At 35.0% G+C, this 19,688-nt stretch overlaps 3 protein-coding genes across 4 annotated transcripts; all 3 read right to left on the bottom strand.

The window, feature by feature from the left end:
- Positions 1–266: 266 nt before the first annotated feature.
- Positions 267–5,505, bottom strand: LOC141687045 (uncharacterized). 2 transcript variants are annotated; one of them, XM_074492186.1, is made up of 3 exons: positions 5,238–5,505; positions 2,169–4,049; positions 267–1,179 (listed from the first exon to the last, which is right to left on the bottom strand). In XM_074492186.1, exons 2-3 carry the CDS (start codon positions 4,032–4,034, stop codon positions 859–861), a joined length of 2,187 nt encoding a protein of 728 aa, XP_074348287.1. In that variant the 5' UTR covers positions 4,035–4,049; positions 5,238–5,505; the 3' UTR covers positions 267–858. The 2 variants fall into 2 exon arrangements, with proteins under 2 accessions (XP_074348287.1, XP_074348286.1); XM_074492185.1 differs by lacking the exon at positions 5,238–5,505 and adding an exon at positions 4,236–5,227.
- A 1,937-nt stretch (positions 5,506–7,442) lies between these two features.
- Positions 7,443–13,509, bottom strand: LOC141683765 (ASI1-immunoprecipitated protein 3). Its single transcript, XM_074488518.1, has 8 exons — positions 13,068–13,509; positions 12,325–12,387; positions 10,560–11,312; positions 10,286–10,420; positions 9,596–9,679; positions 8,991–9,050; positions 8,756–8,842; positions 7,443–8,065 (listed from the first exon to the last, which is right to left on the bottom strand). The coding sequence occupies exons 1-8, from the start codon at positions 13,416–13,418 to the stop codon at positions 7,784–7,786; spliced, it is 1,815 nt and encodes a 604-aa protein (XP_074344619.1). The 5' UTR covers positions 13,419–13,509; the 3' UTR covers positions 7,443–7,783.
- A 1,976-nt stretch (positions 13,510–15,485) lies between these two features.
- Positions 15,486–17,526, bottom strand: LOC141684252 (5-amino-6-(5-phospho-D-ribitylamino)uracil phosphatase, chloroplastic-like). Its single transcript, XM_074489124.1, has one exon. It carries the CDS (start codon positions 16,896–16,898, stop codon positions 15,753–15,755), a length of 1,146 nt encoding a protein of 381 aa, XP_074345225.1. The 5' UTR covers positions 16,899–17,526; the 3' UTR covers positions 15,486–15,752.
- Between the last annotated feature and the right edge of the window lie 2,162 nt (positions 17,527–19,688).

Here is a 19,688-nt window from a genome sequence, read left to right as displayed (position 1 = left end):
ATCAAAGCCGGTGGACATTTATAACAAATGTCTATTTACTTTTTTTACGGGATATCGAGAATTCAATCCTTCGACAAGACGGGAATGTGAGTATGTTGGGCGAGAAAAGAACAAAGACCTGCTCTTTCGGGCTAAAAATTGGAGGTGGCTAAATTTACTTTAATACCGCCGAATTTCATTCATCCCGACCAAGAGTTTACGCACATGAAAATCACAGATAAAGTTTCCATCTCCATAATGTATTGGACTATTGGGGAGTGTAGGGGTTGATTCAAGAGTTATCTCATTATTCAAACACACATCAATATGTATGTAATACTTCTTGTTTTGCATGTTGAATCAAGTATAATAATAAGTTACATAAATACACCAGTGATTACCTCCGAAAAATTTGAATGACTACATCTCTTCCGCTACTAACTATATGCAGTGTGGCGTTTACTTTGAAATTTGAATGTTTTCTGGCTGGATGAGAAAGACAAATGTGCATGCCTCAAGAATACGTCGACTTCAGCACAGCAACCCCTTCAATATGTGCAACAGAAAAGAAGCTCCCGACATCTTACCATATTCAATTTCTCTGCGACCCTAATAATTTCTAAATCCGGTATACAATTGATCTTTGGCATCTTCGAAATTCTAAACCATAGTATTCTTCTGCTCTAGATTGCGTTGGAAACTCCCAGGTCTTCATCTCCACAATGCTAAGCATATATTTATATATACTCTACAGTTGGGAAGTATAGAGTTGATCTCTGGCATCTTTGAAACTCCGAACCATTGTTGTCATGCTGCTCTAGTTCCCCCTTGGAAACTATCAGGTTTTCATCTCAACAATGCTAAGCATATATTTTAACTCTAAACTCGGCCTATTGGGGAAAAAGGTGGATCGAGTTTAAAGGACTGGGGTGTTTCAATCTTTGGATCTGCTTTTCTCTTTTCCCCAAGTGTGATACTATCAATCAAACATTTAACATCCTCATCTACAAAAAACCTAAGTGGATCACATTTCAGTAGTTTCTTGTTTCTCTCATGCACGCCTGCAATTTCTGTACAATGCAAGATAGCAACACATATAGAGAAGGCCTGTAAAGTGGTTAACTGTGCATGAAAATCAACTTCATACTCTCCCTCCTTAGTTACGGTCATCCTTAAAGATGGTACTTCTTCTTTCCGTCCCTAATCACAAGTATGATCAAACAACAATTACAAGTCTAATTATAGGATTTAAGGAAAAAAATTAATCAAAATATGATGAAATGATTTTGCAGAAGCATGAATAGACTGTGTGCTTTTCAAAGTACGGATGCATTTCATATATAATAATATCCAAGGAGAATGTTAAGCTTTCTTGTAATTCTTATCCCTTCACTGCTACAAATATATGACTAATTGCAGTAGAAGTAACAGTTAAGCAATCGTTTCATTCAGAGAACAGTCAAATCCGTATATCCAAATTCTTCCACCTTATCAAAATAGTTCAAGAGTTGTAGAATAGTAAAGATACAATGACCTTTAAAAGTGCAGCTTTTAAGAGCAAATGTACAATTTTGCAAACTCTTACATCCAAGGGAGCTAAAGCTAGACCGTTTCCGCAGCACTTGAACTTGTAAACATCTTTCTTTATTGCATAAACCAATTATATGCAAATAGAATAGATGTTTCTTACAATTGTCTATAGATAACAGTCAACAAAAACGGATTTTTTTTTTAGTTCACATGACTTGGTTTACTTGGTTTTCTTATCTATGTATTATATTAATGCATGCAAGATTCTAATAGTCAATAACATTGTTTCTTTTTAAGTGAAATTTCTCTTTGTCATTCTAAAAGAAGCCTCTTAAACATGATTAATAACAATTTCTTCAGCCTTCTGCAGTTTACAGTCTTGTTTCCTTCTAAATTTTGGTTATAGCAAAGAAATTAGATCAAGAGCTGAGTAAACAGTTGTTCACAGGCTTGTTTGCTGACTATGAGAAATTGGTGATTTTAAAAAGATCAAGGCATGACTAAACAGTTCGCAGACTTGTTTACTGATTATAAGGAATTGGTTATATTAAATATCACCCGGTGTCAAGTTATATATAAATCTCTACAATGCTTTATGTATAAAAATTGTATTTTATGCTATGCTCATAGACTCTATTTTCACTGTTAGAGATGCTTACCTGCACATAGAGCTTCCAAGGCTGTTGGTTAGTGACAGCGGAAACATCTTTAGCACTTTGAATATCTGAATTGCCAAACACTACAAGGGGACACCCCATATCCCAGCCACCGCAATCACAACTTCCACTTAACTTCCATCTATCTAGCAGTCTTGAAGGGCCAGGACTTTCAGTGGTCGGCAAACTGTGATTTCCAGAACTAGTCACAACATTTACCTTTGTAGGGATTGAGCAATTTTTTCTCTGCTCAATCCCAGGAAGGACAAGCAAGTCACATAGTGGTTCATCACCCTTCTGATCCCCTCTCTTCACTTTCAAGCTTTCCCTCTTCTCAAATGGAACTTCTATAACAATGGCTGCAATTTCGAGATTTGGTTGCAATTCTGTTGGAGTCAGAATATTAACTTCAGAAAAATGTTTCCGCTGAAGTTTAGTCCTGTTTGAGTCACCGTTACTCACATCCAATTTGCATGCTCCCTCGGCTGAAGTTTCATTGTAACTAGTTGGAGCTGTAGCGGCGTCAGATAAGGAGACATAACTACTTTGAGCAGACAATTTTTTTTTAACCTGTGCAACATCATATAATACGAACTCTGTCCGGAGAGTGTTGTTAAAAGCTCTAGCATCCTCAAGTTCTGCATACAAAGAACAGGAAACTTGCATTTGTCCCACCATAGAGGAAACCTTGTTGCCCTCTCTAAAGTCCTGCCCACTAGCATGACTTTTCCTTTTATTTTGACAATTATGAAAGGTATACACCCAATCTACAGCACTTCCTATTTGCCATGCCTTTGCCAAGAAAATTTGTTCCGGATTCTGTACTGAAAACTCATAAGATAACACCCCATGCTTATTAAGTAACTTCATAGTACCACGTAAATGAGCAGGTGAATAAGATCTAAGGGTCTTATCACACTCTTTGTCAACCGAATGTGAATTAATTGGTGCACCTGACAGCATATTTGAAAAATCATGCAGGGGAGGTTTACTCAATGCCATTTTCCTGGTATTGCAACCTTTATTCACCGAAGTCACCTCAACACACTTGGAAGCAGAATCCAGTGAACTTCTATGCAATTTGGACTTTGTAAATGGATCAAACACCTTCCTAATTGGGCTAAAACGAGACCTGGGACTGCTCGAAGTAGAGCAATCACTTTCTGAGTGAGAAGGTGAATGAGGCAGGGCTAGTTTAGCAGAAAGTGATTTGTGCAAAGTGAAAGAAGGATCTACTTCTCGAGGTCTATTAACGTTTCTTAGGGGACGGATAACTTGATCACATCTGCCCATAGAATCCTTAAACATCTGTCCCTCTACCTTTTCAGTTGTTTGGTTTACTTCTGCTGAGAGCCCTTGTTCCAGTATAGGCTGTAAGGAGTGACCTAACTGAAGTTTTCGAGGCTTGTTTAAAGATGTAATGGAATCTTGGTTTATTGACCTCAACGTGGGTCTTTTCTGTTCGACTTGCATGTCATCCTCATCCGAATTGCACAATGAATCAATAATACCAAATGACAAGGCAGTGGCACTACTTCGTGGGAATTCTATTTTTCTCCTACCACCATCATCTCGCATTTCCTTCATACTCCTAGCTTCTTTAGAGCTTTGATACACTGAACCCCTCCTTTGCACTTCAAGACCTTCTGTTTTCTGTGACATGGTTTTACAGGATGCACTACGGTACCGTTGAAAACTAATATCAGCAAAGCCCTTGTTTTTGCTCATCAGGTCATTCCCAAATTTGGGAATACTTCTAACCTTTTTCCTATCAGATTTTGAAGAATGCCGAGGTGATGGAAGAACAGTATTAGGACTTCCATCTACTACACAGTATTTGTCAAAATCCAGGTCCATTCCCAGTTTCATTTATAGATCTGTGACCTATTATTAATTGAGAAAATAGTAAGAATTCAAACATTTGACTAGGGTAAACAAGTTTCGACAAACAAGGAAATCCATATCATAATAATAGCATGTTTAACACAAAAAAGTAAAAACACAGTATAAAATGAATAACTGTGGCGATTCAAATTAAAACAATGAACACATAATATCAAATAGACTTACATTCTGAACCAAAGCAAAGCAAGCTAATCAGTAGAGCATGTACATAGAATGCCCATTAAATATCCATGTAATGATATCTAGTAGCAAAACCGAGGGAATAGCCTCTTCTCTTGGTAACAAGGGTTTGAGGTTCGAGCCGAAGTATAAGCATGTAGCACAGTGGCGGAGGCATAAATGTTACTGAGGGTACTCCAAAATGATAACTTCGCCCGGAAAAATAGTTACGTAGGCCAATTTGGCCAAATAATGTTTAAATGATAAGTGATTGTCCTCCAAGATCTTTGAAGATGACAAGCAATTCATAAGATAAGGAATTTATTAAACCACTGGGGCAGTCTAGATTTTCGGAAATATGCTACATATGATATAAAAAATCTCTAATATTCAAGGTATTCCAAGGCACCCTCTGGTGTCTTAGTGCCTCCGCCACAGTGTCTGGTGGATTTCAAACTTCTGCACAGATCAGCTATAAAAAAAAACTCTGATATATGCAGCTAGTTAATAATAACAAAAAATGATGGTAACAGGGAGAAGTGAATCAAGTACCTAAACACTTAAATAATTACGCTAAGACAACTACACAAGTTTCGGCTATAGAACTACATCTACACCAACAAATGGCGATACCCATTTGCTCAAATAAGAGAAAAGAAGCTTTAACAAATATAAAACTTACATTTAAAGCACAGACATTGTCGAAAAAATGCAAAAAACCCTTATAAAGCGGATCAGAAAAAACCTTGTTACACTACTCCACTAAACTAAACCCTTGATTCAAAATCAGTGACTCTCGTTACAATTACAATGTGAGTAACATAAACAAGAACCAAATCCAATTCAAAAGTAAGAAAGATTTAATTTTTATACACATTTGCAATTCAAGAACACATAAAATTATTCAGAAGTAAAAAAAGATTCAATTTTTATACACCTTTAAAATTCAAGAACACATAAAAATGAACAAAAATCAAACAGTAAGAGCAAATGTGAAAGTGAGCATACCCTACAACAGTGGATCTCAGTGAAGTGAATGCAAAGAAAGCTCCAATACAAACATATGGTGGGACACTGAAGCAATCATATATAAGAAATTATAGACACAATGTGAGCTCAAAGTCTTGTTAATTATATGTAAATGTACCAAAAGCCCTGAAGCAATGTGAAGCCAGTCATTACCCAAACGACACAAAAGCAGTGAGAATTCACAAAGAAAAGCAAATGAGAGAGAGAGAGAGAGAGAGAGAGAGAGAGAGAGGGGTAGATACAAACAAAGAACAGTACCCACAAAAGCCCAACAAAAGTAAAGAACCAAAAAGAAAGTCTTGAGAGAGAAAATGAGTCAAAGAAGTGAGAGAGAGAGAGAGAGGAGAGAGAGAGATTAGCTTAATAAATCTTGCTTGTCTTGTCTTAAACTATGATATTTTTGCATTAAGGATTTAATTTCAAACTTTTTTATTGTAGTTGTAATTTTTCTTCATAAATAGTCTTGTAATGTTAACTCCAAATAAAAGTTTATACATGTTTCATTTTTATCGATCAAATTAACCAATTTTTATCAAAGATTAAATATCATTCTTATACAATTTAAAAGAATTAAAAATTATATATTAAAATAGATTATATATACTTTTAATATTATATTTTGTATTTTATTCAATTATAAATTATTAATAAACTTAGTTCAAATTTCAGTAATTTGACCGTACAAAAATCAAATATGATAATTAAAAAATTACGGAGGGAGTAACAATTAAAACACGACACTTGACATACAGGAATTAGTTTAGGAAAATCTATATTTTCTCATACCTTGGTTGGAAAAGAAATATTGAGAACTCAATCTATATTTTTTGAATGACATCAAATTATAATTGAAAGACAAAACTAAACCAAAATAAATTTGTAGATTGAGGGGTAGTTTAGGGATTTAGAATGCAGGAGACATGTGAATAAGCTGTAGACAGAAACTGACACATGAACATATTTTAATGTTTGGGGAAGGGGAGATACAATAATTAACTTGGATTTTAGTACTACAGTCACTAATTACTGTTGTTTACACTCTACTCCCGGTTTTAATTTTAATTATGCAGTTCATCCATGGAAAATGCAAGTCCAGTTTACGCAACCAGTAACACAGGTCTGGAAACATGAGTGCAAAGGGAAAAAAAAAATTCGTCTCAATTTAACTGTCTTGTTTGATTTACGCTGGTTAAATTTATCAAATTTTGACTGTAAGTAAAAACTCATTTTTATTATTTTGAAAAATTAAGGTACATTAAACATACTTTCTAATGATATAATTTTTACAAATATTTTCAATAATATACTATATGAAATTTTCAGTCAAAATTTTATCAATTTGACCACAATAACTCAAACAAAACTAGAAAAATTAGGACGGATGGAATAATAATTCAATGCAAGCATTTCAAAAATTTTGAACTTCCTTAAACACTACTCCCTCCGTCCCGTTGAATATTATACGTTCACTGTTTGCACGCATTTTAAGGCTTTTATAAAGTATAGTTTCATAATGTTTTTTCTAGAAAAAAAATTGAATAAAAATTTAAATATAAAACTTTTATTCAGGAAAAAAAAATTAAAAATATTATGGAGTTATGTTTTAAATGAGCATTGAAAAACGTGTCAAAAAGTAATGTATATAATTGAATGAGACAGAGGAAATAATAAAAAAAAAAAAAAAAAGAAAACATGTATGTGGTCCGTCCAATTCCCTGGCTTGAGGTCGCGAATTTGACTCTTGTTATGTAATTAATTACAAAAAAAAATCTACATACGAAATTTTACAACTGATTATTCCCTCGTCTCTCCCAATTATTATCGTTTCTAAAAGAGTGTCCGACATGTATTTTAAAATGAATATAAAATATAGTTTTATAACTTTTTTTAAAAAATTTCTTTTTCTGAATAAAGTATAAACATTCTATTTTTATTCAGAAAAAGAAATTTTTTTTAAAAAAATTATAAAACTATATTTTATATTCATCTGTCAGATACTCTCTCAGAAACGATAACAATTGACCGGGACTGAGGGAGTATTATGTAAAAATCTCATTTGTAACATTTTGTATTAGAATAATGATCATATGGGTCATGTGATTTGATTTAGGCGGGAGGAATCAAATTGGAATCAAATTTTTGTGGGCGGTGGTCAAGTCACATTAAAATGAGAGACATTACATATGCAAATGACAATTACCACATTCTTAGGAGAAACTCATTTGTTTATTTCACAAGTGATAGATAAACTATGTCTTTTAAGGAGGCAACTTATCAGACATAAGCGTAAAAGAAACACAGAAATTATGTTAGATCCATCTTCAAAGATTTTCAGTTACCCTTTAAGCTTCATTCCTTGATACCAACATTGGGCAGCAAATGAAATTACGAAACACTAATACTACAAACTAAGTGTTGCCCAATTAGGCACCCGAAAAAACACCCAACCTGTACAACACGGTAAAGCAACCATGTGTAGTATCTAAGTATGAGCAGGTGTATACAATAATTAGGTGGACGGTATTCTAAGATTCGGTGGTTGCAGCTGCTACATTATCCTCGGTTCTGGACTTGTTGAAAGATCTCTGGCTATCAAGGACAGGCATTTTAGCTTCGGTGGTTTTCTTGATAAGATCGTTGGCAGACTTCTCATGTTCACGGGGACTCACCAGCTTCTCAACATCTTCAAACTTGGCAGTGGCCAGTGGTGCAGTACCTACATTCCTAGAACTTGGCCCGTCTATCGTAAGTGTGGATGCTTCATCTCTGGATGTCCACCAATCATTACCACATGCATGGCACTCCAGCTGAAAACACAACAATAATACTTGGAGAAATGCAGTAGAGCTTAGTGTTGGCTATTGGCAAACTAGCCTTAGCCAAAAGGCCCGCACAACCCCCCCCCCCAAATTGGTCATGAATCCGAATCCTCACTTCTAAAGAAAAAGTTAGAGCTAGCAGTGTCCACAAATACCAATCTTACCCTCAAATTAGACCAATAACTTGCAATTATTGTTCATGGTAACATGCTATAGAGGTTGTCCGTTAATGTCTACTCTAGAGATTCATACAGATAACGACATTACAGCAATGCACAAACATTTTTTCTATTTGATCTTTGAACCTAGTAACTAATTAGTAATTACACCTTCAGTAATTGGTCTAATTTTAAGCAACCAATATCAGTCGGCACAAAAATAATTTGTTGGTTTAACTATTAAGTTATACATATCTACTCAGTCCACAACATTTTAAAAAAATTAATACATGACATACATAAATGATAAACCTACATGAACTAATTGCTCCTCCATCCCCTTTCCTCAATATCTCATCCCTTATAAAATATGTCTTCACATAAAAACTGGAGATTTCATGGCCCCAAATAAGCACAATAATAGCAATATCATATCACAGCTAGTAGAATGTCTTAAATTTTATGCACTCTGTGCATACAGAAAAACTTATTGATATATGCACAAAATCAATTTGGATACCCGATAACGATCTCCATGTCCAGCTTGGATGATTTCTGTCAGACCCACTTTTTTCTCCATGCATCTTTTGCAACGAGCATCGGTCATCTGTTATTAAATAAAACATCTAATTCATTTCAGATATTTTTAGATTTAAAAAAGAGGAAAGAAGCAGTGTCAAATGTCTAATGCAAAGTCCATATGAGATAGTTACTTGTATCATGGGAAACTCAGTAGTGGAATAAATTTAACAAACCTGAATGTGTGCAGATTCTTCTGGCTCCTTACTAGCTATTTCCTCTGCCGTAAGTCCCTCCTGTCGTAGAAATTAAAAAAGTAGGTACCGAGTTCTAAAGATGTTTCAGCTTCAAGTCCTAATTCAACAAGTTTAGGATGTGGACGACAAAGGACATAACTTTTTCGAAAAACCAGTAAATGGCGTATCTTTCTTATTCCCTTGCAAATATAGAGTATTTTTTATTGATACAAAACTGGGATAAATTACTTAAAAACTCTGCTATATTTTAGAAGTCCAGAAGCAATCTTAGTTTGTTTCCAGATTTTTCTATGCTGCATGATGGCAACATTCATATCAACATGATTAAAAAATAGAGAAAGCACATGTAAAATTTTGATTTTCGAACAAGGAAATGTATTTTGGCAGTAACATATCAAAATTCAGTAAAATAACCTATGCTTCAGGATTTTGACAAAAAAAAACTAATGCTTTCGGAAAGTTGAATTCCAAAAGCTATAATCATGAGAATAGAGTGAGACATCGTATGCACAGTGCACGGGATAATAAAGGAAAAATGATATATAGACAATCAGCAACGGCTAAAATATGTGAAACGGGTATACCTTCAACTCAACACTGGACATTTTTAGTATTTTTTTAGGTTCCAACTCTCCAGCAAGTAAACGCCGAGATAACTGTGCATTGCTCTGCCAAAAAATAAGAAAGAAAAAGAAAATGTTCAATGCATTGCTCTGCCAAAAATAAGAAAGAAAAAGAAAATGTTCAGTGCAAATATCATGACATATATAGATCAGCATCTTCTCTGAAACTTAATTTGTTAATGCTGCATTGGTTAAAAGATTATTGTCAACATGCTTAAACACCAAACCTTTTTCAAGATGATCATATTTTAATATATTCATGCAACTGGGAATGATCTGCACAAAAGACTCCTGACACACACTTAAAAGTCAGCTGTCTTCTGCTTGTCGATTTACCATTAATAATTAGCATATAATTCACAAAATGATTCCCCTAAACTGATATGTAATACTCTCTTTTTACGTGAGCATGTCGATTTTAAAAGCGTTATAAATTCATAAAATGAAGGATTTAAAATAATTAGTATTGGTCTTATAATTATCTATTTTCATATTTCCAAATCATCATAATCAACAAGGGTGCAAAATAGAAATTTTAACACACACTCCTCTTATATCTACTCCGTAAGTCGATCCAAAATTCTACGTATTCAAACTTCTCAAAATCCAAAATATCCAAATACAATAACCCAAGGAGGAACCCACTATTACCTTTAAATTAAATTGTAATTGCCGCATCTTTTGGTTATACTTCTCAAAAACAGCAGAAAAAGCTTCATGTGATGCCTTCTCTAGAGCAGCTACAGCAGGAACAGCAGAATCAGGCCAAAGAAAGGTAGGCTTTCCCTAGAGAGAGAAACAAGCAAGGAGAAAACATATCAGGAGTCACATCCAATTTTTTTAGTCCAAGTAAAAACCCATCCCCAAAAATGAAAAGAAAAATTAGGTCTCTCAAGGACCAATGCAACAGTTATTGGCTACTTACAGTTTTACTTGTCTCTTCTGGAGCACTTCCAGTTCCTTCACTAGGAACATTATTCCCATCACTTCCCGCCTTTTCTTTACCTTCAACTTCACTGCTTGCTGAAGGGGTGCATATAGACTGAATCCCCTCAAGAAGCTTTTCTAGCCATTTATCACGCTGTGATTCTCCGGTCAAGACCTTGAAGTTTGCCAGAATTTTGTAATATTCTGACGCATTATTGTTACAGCTTCCTGGCGTTTCTGCTCTTTGATGTTGACTAGATATTCCAGATTTAACGGTGTCTTCATCCACCCTCGAAACATCTAAAGAAAGCATGTTCTTTCTTCTCAACAATCTTTTATTTCTCATCTGATCCTCCTGATTAGCTTCACCATCTTCAGTCTCGATGTCAGGTACATCTCCCAGCCTCGCAAAGGTTTTCTGAACAAGAAGATCGATCTCATGCTGCTTGCTATCTTCATAATCTTTATCTGTCAGCTTAAAGAGTCTCCTTTGTTCAGTATCATATACTCTCTGAACAATAAAACCCGGATGCTCTTTACGCTTTGGAATCTGCTTGTTTAAAGGAATGAAGTGTACCACACACTTGTGCATCATAGATTCTGCAGCAACCTCATCACGGTGGAAACTATAAAAGAGTTCCCTTGTATCAGAAGAATTCCAGTGTCCTCCACCTTTCTTTTCTGCCTCCTCTGGACGGTAAAACCACTGCCCAAGCACCATCACAGCACCATCCTTGTCTTGCATGATGTCCTGTCAATAGAATCAAATAGAACAATTGGATGCACGTGCCGGTTATCGAAGAACATAATCTTAAATAATCTCTGCTCATATTATTAGCAAGATGACCTAAAAAACTAAAGGTAGTAAATGGGTGAAGCCCTAGTCCTCGGTTAGATTGTATGAACTGCAGATACCGTGATTTAATTGGAGAATCCCCAACATAAATAAAGTGTGTGCTAACAGTAAAAGTATTTGTTGTTTGTACTTAAATTTATTTTCTTAGTCCAATCCTTTCACATATATCCAATGTTGTAACATCTTGGTTCACTCGATGATACTACCACAACAGGAAAAAAGTATTGGTCAGTTCTATAAGGCCGGATAGAACCAACTCAAACAAATGACTTCAAGAAGCTCAACTCAAAACGAAACAGACAAACCTTTTCAATTAGATCATCCTTTTATGAAAAAAAATCATATAACTTTATTTTACTCTATTGTTATGACTAAAGTACGCAAGATTCTGTCTTTGAGAGCATTACACCATTTATAAAGTTTAATTATTCTAAAAATATATTATATTATTACATAAAATCAATTTTTTCTTTGAAACTACAGCTTACATATGATATCTTCATTTTCCCAAGTGGATGTTCTTAGTTCTACTTACTCCATTTTCAATTGGGAGTTGGGACAGAATAAAACAAGACTGGGACTTAATTTTCAATTGGGACAGAATAAAACAAGACTGGAACTTACGCTTTGTGTTCACAATTTCTTCAATGATAAATTCTACCACTCGATGCCCAATGCTCCACCCAATAATTGAGGTGTTTGCTTTACGAAAATGCAAGAATTTAAAATTTTGTTCGTGGTTGTTTCTATATCTACTTGAACAAATATTACATATTTACATTTGTAGCAATTATCTGTAGTTCTGAAAAGAATTTTTCTTAATTATATAGTACCTTGAACATCAAAAAATGTATTGTTATCACATAATCATCACGAGATTTATACATTTAACAAGAATAGAATTTACCTTAATAATAGCCACATAAGGCTTTTGATTTTTCTCCTCGGGTACTAAAAGTACAGGGTCCTCCTACGCAAACAAACAATCCCTCCAAAATATCAACAACACTAAAAAAACACAGCACATCACTTTAACGAATATTACTCGTAAATTATAGTCTATATAATATACTAAATCATATCATTGAGAAAAAAGACAAGCAACCAACAAAACAAAATAACAAACTTAGGAGATCATATCATAAACCATCATATTCTTATTAACATTACATATTACATATTAATTGATTACTTAACTAAACCAAACCAAAACTTACGAGATCACCAAGTGTTATATTCACGAGAAAGAAAACTAATAAAAACTACAAGATCATATTGTTAACAAGCTAACACTGCATATTAAATAACAACATCGAAATGGAGCAACAATATGAAATAAAATAAAAACTTGGGACATCACAAAAATGTTAATTCACATGCAACAAAACTAACTAAAAACCTACAAGATCACCATATCGTAAAACACCTCATACTAAACATTAATTAAGTACATTAAAATGCAGCAGCAAAAACTAAATAAAAACCAACGAGATCATCATATCATAACAACAAGCTCATACTAACTATTAATTTAGTACATTATAATGCAGCAACTAAACTAAATTCCACGAGATAATAACGTAAACAACCACAAACTTATACCAAAAATTAAACAATTAAACCAAAATTGAGCAAAAAATCGAAACATACGAGCTCGTATTGCAATCCGTCGTACTCGAACATCTCGAAATGAGTCCGCAACTTCTTCCCCTTCCCGGACGTCTTCACCGCTTCACCAATCGGCTTCGCATCCATCACAACTTCCTCCTCTTCCTCATTCTCCTCCTTTTCGCTTTCGAAAGCTTCCTCCTTTTTCGGTTTCTTCTTCTGCGGGCTGTTTTGTGTCTCTTCTTCTTCGTCTTCTTCGTCAATGAGTTTGATTTGCTTGCGTTTTCGCTTGCTCCGGCGGTGATCGTCGTCGGAAGGAGGCGACGGAGGCTTCGCCGGAGGATCGTCCTCGTCGTCGCTCATCGCTACTTGCGCGAATCGACGGTTTCGCATTTTGCGAATTGGGGAATTGAGTAATTAGGGTTTTAGAGATTTTGGGGATTTTTTATCATGTAGTTTGTGTGTAATAACAAAGAACTGTGTCCTCGTTTCGGAATCAAAGTTTTATATTATCTCCGTTTCAAAACAAGAGTCCATTTGTAATATTTTAAAAAATTAAATAAATATATGTGAAAATACTTTTTTAATATATGATGATTTGATTTGGGGCTGATATCTCGATTTTTATTATTTTACTTGATCCCGTTTATTGGGTCTTATTCTATTTTCTATTTACTCATGAAAGTTGATTGGTGTTTGTTTTAATATATGATGTCTTGCATCTTTTATTATAATGTATTGGGAGAGGTGGTTATCAAATTGCACGTAAAAATCGTTCGCACCGTTTCATGTTGTACCATAAAATATGGTTTTAAATTTTATGTGATGCGGTTATGGTTTGAATATTTAATAAACCGCACATTATAATTTGACACGGCACCGCTTTATATTTATTTATATATATTATAAATTTATTTCTTGTTTAATATAATTTTGTATAAATCGCACTGTATTGCACCTCATTTTTTTCATGTCGTTTATGCGGTTTATGATTTTACGCGGTATAAGTGTGATTTGAAATTTTGATCAAACCGCGTGATCGGGTTGGTTTGCGGTTTGAAAAAAAATCGCACCACCCGTGCCACGGTTTGGCTTGGACTGATTATTTATTGTTCTAATATATGATAAACAAGAAAGCGATGAAAAATAACAAAAAAATGATTAGTGACAAAGCGTCGGGCTGCTATTCATGATTCCTTTACAAAAACGTTTTATCAAGGTATCTATGGTCCTTGGTCTGTTGATTCCTCCGTCGTTCGCGAGATTACATGATGTCTAAATCTTATCGAAGATTTGATGTCACATTTAAGACTCAATCCTCCTTTTCATTTTATAATCTGGTTAAGAAATCGAACATTCTCCATAACGCAACTTCAATGCCATGAAATTCCTACTTTTATCTTTGTTGTAATTGTCACATTGACTACACATATCATCATCCAAATGATCATCATCGTTAATTTGATCAAGAACAAGAAGCAAAAGTATCATCATATCCAGACTTCAAGAATAATGAGAAAATGTCTAGTCCATGCACCACGGTGGAGAAAGAATGCAGGAGTCATCGATTGGCGGTTGACAACATTTGACGGCAGTTTCCTTGCCGATCATCGACACACAAATTGGGGCAAAGAGTATCAACATTGGGTATGAGATTCATACACACACTTTAATTGCATTGATGATGAAAAAAGAAAGTTGTAGAGTTGTTTACGCGGTGGTTATGATTGGGTATAGAGATATAGAGACGTAAGTTGTTTCTTTCTCCGGCGGTCATTGTAAAATAATTTTTGCATTGGAGTCTGTGACTGAGATGACCACTTATTTGTGTAGTTGCACGGATCCAAATTCTACGGACTTGACGAACATTTGTGTGAATAATTTTGGACATCAGAATTATCGGGATATGTATACAATTCGAGTTATGTCCCATATGAAAATTGTCATGAACTCAGATAATATCAGTATTTTTTTTATTACACATACTTTATTTTTGTGTATTAAGATGATGATTTTCACGAAAACAGCCTCCCTATTTTCAGGATAAGGACAGAGTATACTATTTTTCTTACACGATTATTGTCTCAAAATACGGTAATGGACATAATTTTTTTTCTTTTTGGTTCTTCAGAATAAAGAAAGCAAGGCAACATGTATTTGGGTTTTAAATCATCCCTTGATATCTAATTTTGAGCCGCTTATGAAAATAGGAATTTTTTTTTTGTCAAGAAAATTGGATTTAACTGATTTCGAAATCGAAAGATGTTCGAAGTATATTGAATCAAATGCAACAATATGATTAATCATTTAAGTCCTTCAAGGTCCCATGATCCTTGGTCATTGTACTTGTACTTATAAATCAAATAAACTAGAAGAACAAAGTTCCTGCTTTAAACTTTTGTACTAATTTCTTTTGTAATGAACTAAACAACAATGTGTATATCTTAAATGCCAACAGTCTACAAGTTGATGATACATATATTAGAAGAACAATGAACTTCAGTTTTCAATTTATGTACTGGTACAGAACATACTTACATGGTACATGGAGGGTTTCGAAATATAGAACCCTTTTCCTTTTCTTTTTTTCTAATACAATTACAGTTTTTTTTTCATTTTGTGTAATTTACTTTGTTTATCCCCTATCTATTTCTTGTACAAAGGGGAGTCAATATCGAGCCTTAAGAATCAATAATTAGATTGTAAAACTATACATCACCGTGTCGATCACCAAAAGTCATCATCAGTCGCCACTGACCTGGATGAGGGTAGATCAGCCTCTTCCTCGAACTCCATCTCCAACTCTGGCTCACCAAATTCGGGAGAATCAATATCAGCGAGGTTCTTCAAATCAACAACAGAAAGCTCGTCTAAGCGTTTCACGACTAAGTCAGCAGCACCAAGTTCGTAAACTGGATGCTTGCTAGCGACAGCCACGCACTTCATACGTGCATCATGAGCTGCCTCCACAGTTTGATTGGAGTTTCCAAACACTATACAGCGCTCTGGTAAGAACTGTAAAAGCTGTGCTGCATACATATACATCTCTGGATCTGGCTTTCCTCTATATACATCTTCTGCCGTCACAATCACACTGAAAACCCCTTCAATCCCAATTGCTCCAATTGCATTTTCAAGAGTTTTCCTTGGCCGTGTGGATACCAAGGCAATTGGTATCTTATAATGTATTAAAACATCAACAAACTCTTGAGAACCAGGTCGAAATCTATAGATTCCACCCTGCAAAGCTTGGTAAATCTCCTCCTTTCTCGTTGCCATTCGCCTAAGCTGAGAGGGTTCCCTTGACCAACAAAGGACTTCAGAAATTGCCTGCTCATTCTTCATACCTTCAATTCTCCGAGTAACAAAAGTTGGCGGAGGTGATTTCCCTTCTTCCTGAGAAAGAACCAACCAAGCCTGCTTCTCAAGATCAGGATTTTCCTCAATCAAGACTCCTTCCCATTCAAATATAGCACCTAACCACCCACACCCCATCCTTTCTTGTCGAAGCAATGGATTATTAAGTGCAGCGTTATCCGCCCTGTTTTCTGGAGGCCACAAACCAGGTTTACGATCAACACCACTATCAGACCCATTACTAAAATTCCTAGGTAACCTCTCCTCGTCCTGATAAGAATAAGCTTCTTTCGCTAACCCCATAGCCTGAGCCTTAACCAATAACCTCATAACCGGACGACCAACTCCCACTCCTCGCAAAGAACTACAACAAACCAACTTCCCACCAAATCCATTTCGTGGAATCCTAACAAAACTAACTTCCCTCCTTTTACCCCCCACATCCTTACAGTAATGTAATCCAAACACCGGGCTGTGCCTCAACAGAGACGTCGCACCAATCGACTCAACCATCATCACCGCGTAAACAAAGTTCCAAAAACTTCCCTAAAGCAACCCAAAATCCCAAAAACTAAAACAAAGTTCCTATCTTTACAAATAAAACCAACTCAGCTCAACAATCCCAAATCAATCTTAATCAATCAAGAACACATACAACTTACAAAAGTACAAAAACCCCACTTCACTAATTCATCAACAAACTCAAATTACCACAAAAAAACACAATCTTTATACAAGAAAACACCACAAAACCCAAAACATCCCCAATCAAACACAATTAAAGAGCATAAAGACAATAAAGATCCAAACTTTATGCAAGAAAACACAACAAAACCCAAAATATTCCCAATCAAACACCAAAAGAGAGCATAAAGACAATAAAGATCCAAACTTTATGCAAAACCCATCAAATAGAACACCTTCAATCACACAAAAAACAGATTAAACACCCCAAGATTCAACAAAAAGCACAAGACTATATACAAGACTTAAAGGATAAAAGAAAAGAATGAAAATGATTGGGAATAATGAAGAAGTAGTTAAAATGAAGAGAAGAGAACCTGTGGGTGAAAACGAATTGAAAGAAAGATTCGTGTTCCAATCAAAAATGTTATATTTATAAATTTTTGTGGCTTGTGTAGAGACAAGAATGTGCGTCTAGAGCCTTTGCGTACCGGTGGCGCCGGCAAAGCTTTTAAATACACACGTGTCGGTCATCTTATATTTTTATTGCTTTTAGTAAGTTCGGGCATGACACCAAAATCGGACATCGTTTAAAAAGACGAGAATCGGAATTAGTTGTAATAATTAATGTGATATTTTTTTAACAGTCGTTTGATATTTTTTACACTCATTTTAAAGTATTTTGATCGTATAGTAATTTTTTTTTAATAAAAGTATAATTTAAATTTTTATTTAAAAAAATAAAAATAATAATTTTTAATATGCGGTCAGTGAATTTTGATATGTGTGCAGAAAAGTGTTAAAATGAAATAGAGGGAGTAGTTTATTAATTATAAATAATTTAATTTAATAAATAATTATATGTATTTTTATTTCAAATGAGATTTTACACCTGATAAAAAAAGAATTTTATTAATTCATAGTAGTAATCCATAAAATGGATCTTGACCTTATTTTAGCAATTATAAAATTAATTTTGGATACACCAAAGACTACTCTAAATTGGTCTTTCTTATCCAAATGAAAGATCTAAGCAGAACTAAATTAAATACAATTTTAGTGAAAAACAAGGAAATTATAGTGTTAATATGTACAAGTCACTATTTAGTGGTGTGTTGGAATGATATAGATACAAGTCATTATCATGGAGGTGAAATATAGTTTTATAGAGTACTAGTTGTGCATGGATAAGAACAGAAGTCATGGGTGCCTTTTCAGTCCTCCGATTAGTTGTTACATGTAAATTACTACATTAACTGACTTATATTATTGACTTGTATTAACTTTAATGAATAATTTTATCTTCTATGCATGTTTGTATGCAGGAGTAATTGTACATGATAACTCCTCTTCTAAGCCCACCTCGATTTGGACTTCGTTAATGCGGGAATGTGAGAGAGTATAGATTTAGTTGTAGGCGAGGCTTCTGTAAAACATAACCGGAGGGGGCGGTGACCCCGTGGCACCTCTAGCATGAGATGAGATTTTGGAGAGTAAGGATAAAATAAGAATTACTCAAATATATGTGGTGTGTGTAGGTGAATAAGAATGTCCTTTCAAATCCCCTTTTTGGGAGCCTTTTATAGGATTCCAATTAGGGTTTAGGGTTGGTATCTTGGATCCTGATTGTTGGAAGGTTCTGGAGTCAAGGCACATGGACGTCTTCAATGGAACACGTGTCCAAGTCCTCTATGTCATTGGAGTATGCCAAAATGGGGTTGGCGTGTGCCTGGAACGCGATGACGTGTGCCTGGAGCGCAATGGTCTGTGGGGATCTAAGTGTGGGAACATGTGAGCCATGACTGGAGGGAATATCCTGAAATGACAAGGCGTCTTTGGGTCCACTAGCTTTCCGGGGTCACGACATCCTGAGTGGTTGGGTCCACTAGCGCTCTGGAGTAACAACGTCCAGGGATCAACTGCCATATGGAGTCATATCATCATATGATTCATATTGAAACGAGACTCATTTCTCTTGGATTTTTGGAGTCATATTTCGGTCGAATTGTATTATGGCCTATCAGTACATGCGAAGGACAATACATTACAGCACACATGTTCGAGATATTATGCCCAACAAAGAAAAGAGAGTGAAATAATGAGAATTATGAGAATAAAAAAAAATTATTTTATTATAAAATATATTAAGAGATGAATAAGACGAAAGAAATTGACATCGAGAAGGCTTTACTTTTACTTGCTCTTAGGGCTGTAATTCGGGCCGAGTGAGCCGAATTTCGAGTCGGGCGTAATTCGAGTCGCGGTTAATCGAGTCGAGCGGAACCAACTTATTTAACTAATTGAGTCTAAACGGGCTCGACTCGTTTAATTTCACGAGTCGAGTCGAGTCGAGTCAACTCGTTTATCTAAAAGGGTCAATTTTAACGAGTCGGGTGAGCCTCTTATTTAATTTTACACTTAATCGAGACTAAAACTCTACCCGAACTCGGCTCGCTTAATTTCACGAGCCGAGTCGAACCGGCTCATTTACTTAAACGAGCAAAAATCTTTGTCCGAACTTAGAGCAACTCCAAAAACTTACTTATAAAGGATTCTTGTCTAAAATTATAAGGATTCAATCAAAATTGAAACTCCAACAGCATTATAGTAATTCCCTAAAAA

The sequence above is a fragment of the Apium graveolens genome, chromosome 9 (assembly GCF_009905375.1).
Source record: "Apium graveolens cultivar Ventura chromosome 9, ASM990537v1, whole genome shotgun sequence".
NCBI classification, from domain to species: Eukaryota; Viridiplantae; Streptophyta; class Magnoliopsida; order Apiales; family Apiaceae; genus Apium; species Apium graveolens.
This window is presented reverse-complemented; position numbering and strand designations above follow the sequence as displayed.

Excerpts from the sequence above, each read along its gene's own strand:
- LOC141687045 (XM_074492186.1), bottom strand. The coding sequence starts at position 4,034 with ATGAAACTGGGAATGGACCTGGATTTTGACAAATACTGTGTAGTAGAT. Across the intron at positions 1,180-2,168 it reads CTTGGAAGCTCTATGTGCAG|GGACGGAAAGAAGAAGTACC; the intron begins GTAAGCATCTCT and ends ACTTGTGATTAG.
- LOC141683765 (XM_074488518.1), bottom strand. The coding sequence starts at position 13,418 with ATGCGAAACCGTCGATTCGCGCAAGTAGCGATGAGCGACGACGAGGAC. Across the intron at positions 11,313-12,324 it reads CTTATGTGGCTATTATTAAG|GACATCATGCAAGACAAGGA; the intron begins GTAAATTCTATT and ends TTCTATTGACAG. Across the intron at positions 8,843-8,990 it reads AAGAATCTGCACACATTCAG|ATGACCGATGCTCGTTGCAA; the intron begins GTTTGTTAAATT and ends ATTTAATAACAG.
- LOC141684252 (XM_074489124.1), bottom strand. The coding sequence starts at position 16,898 with ATGATGGTTGAGTCGATTGGTGCGACGTCTCTGTTGAGGCACAGCCCG.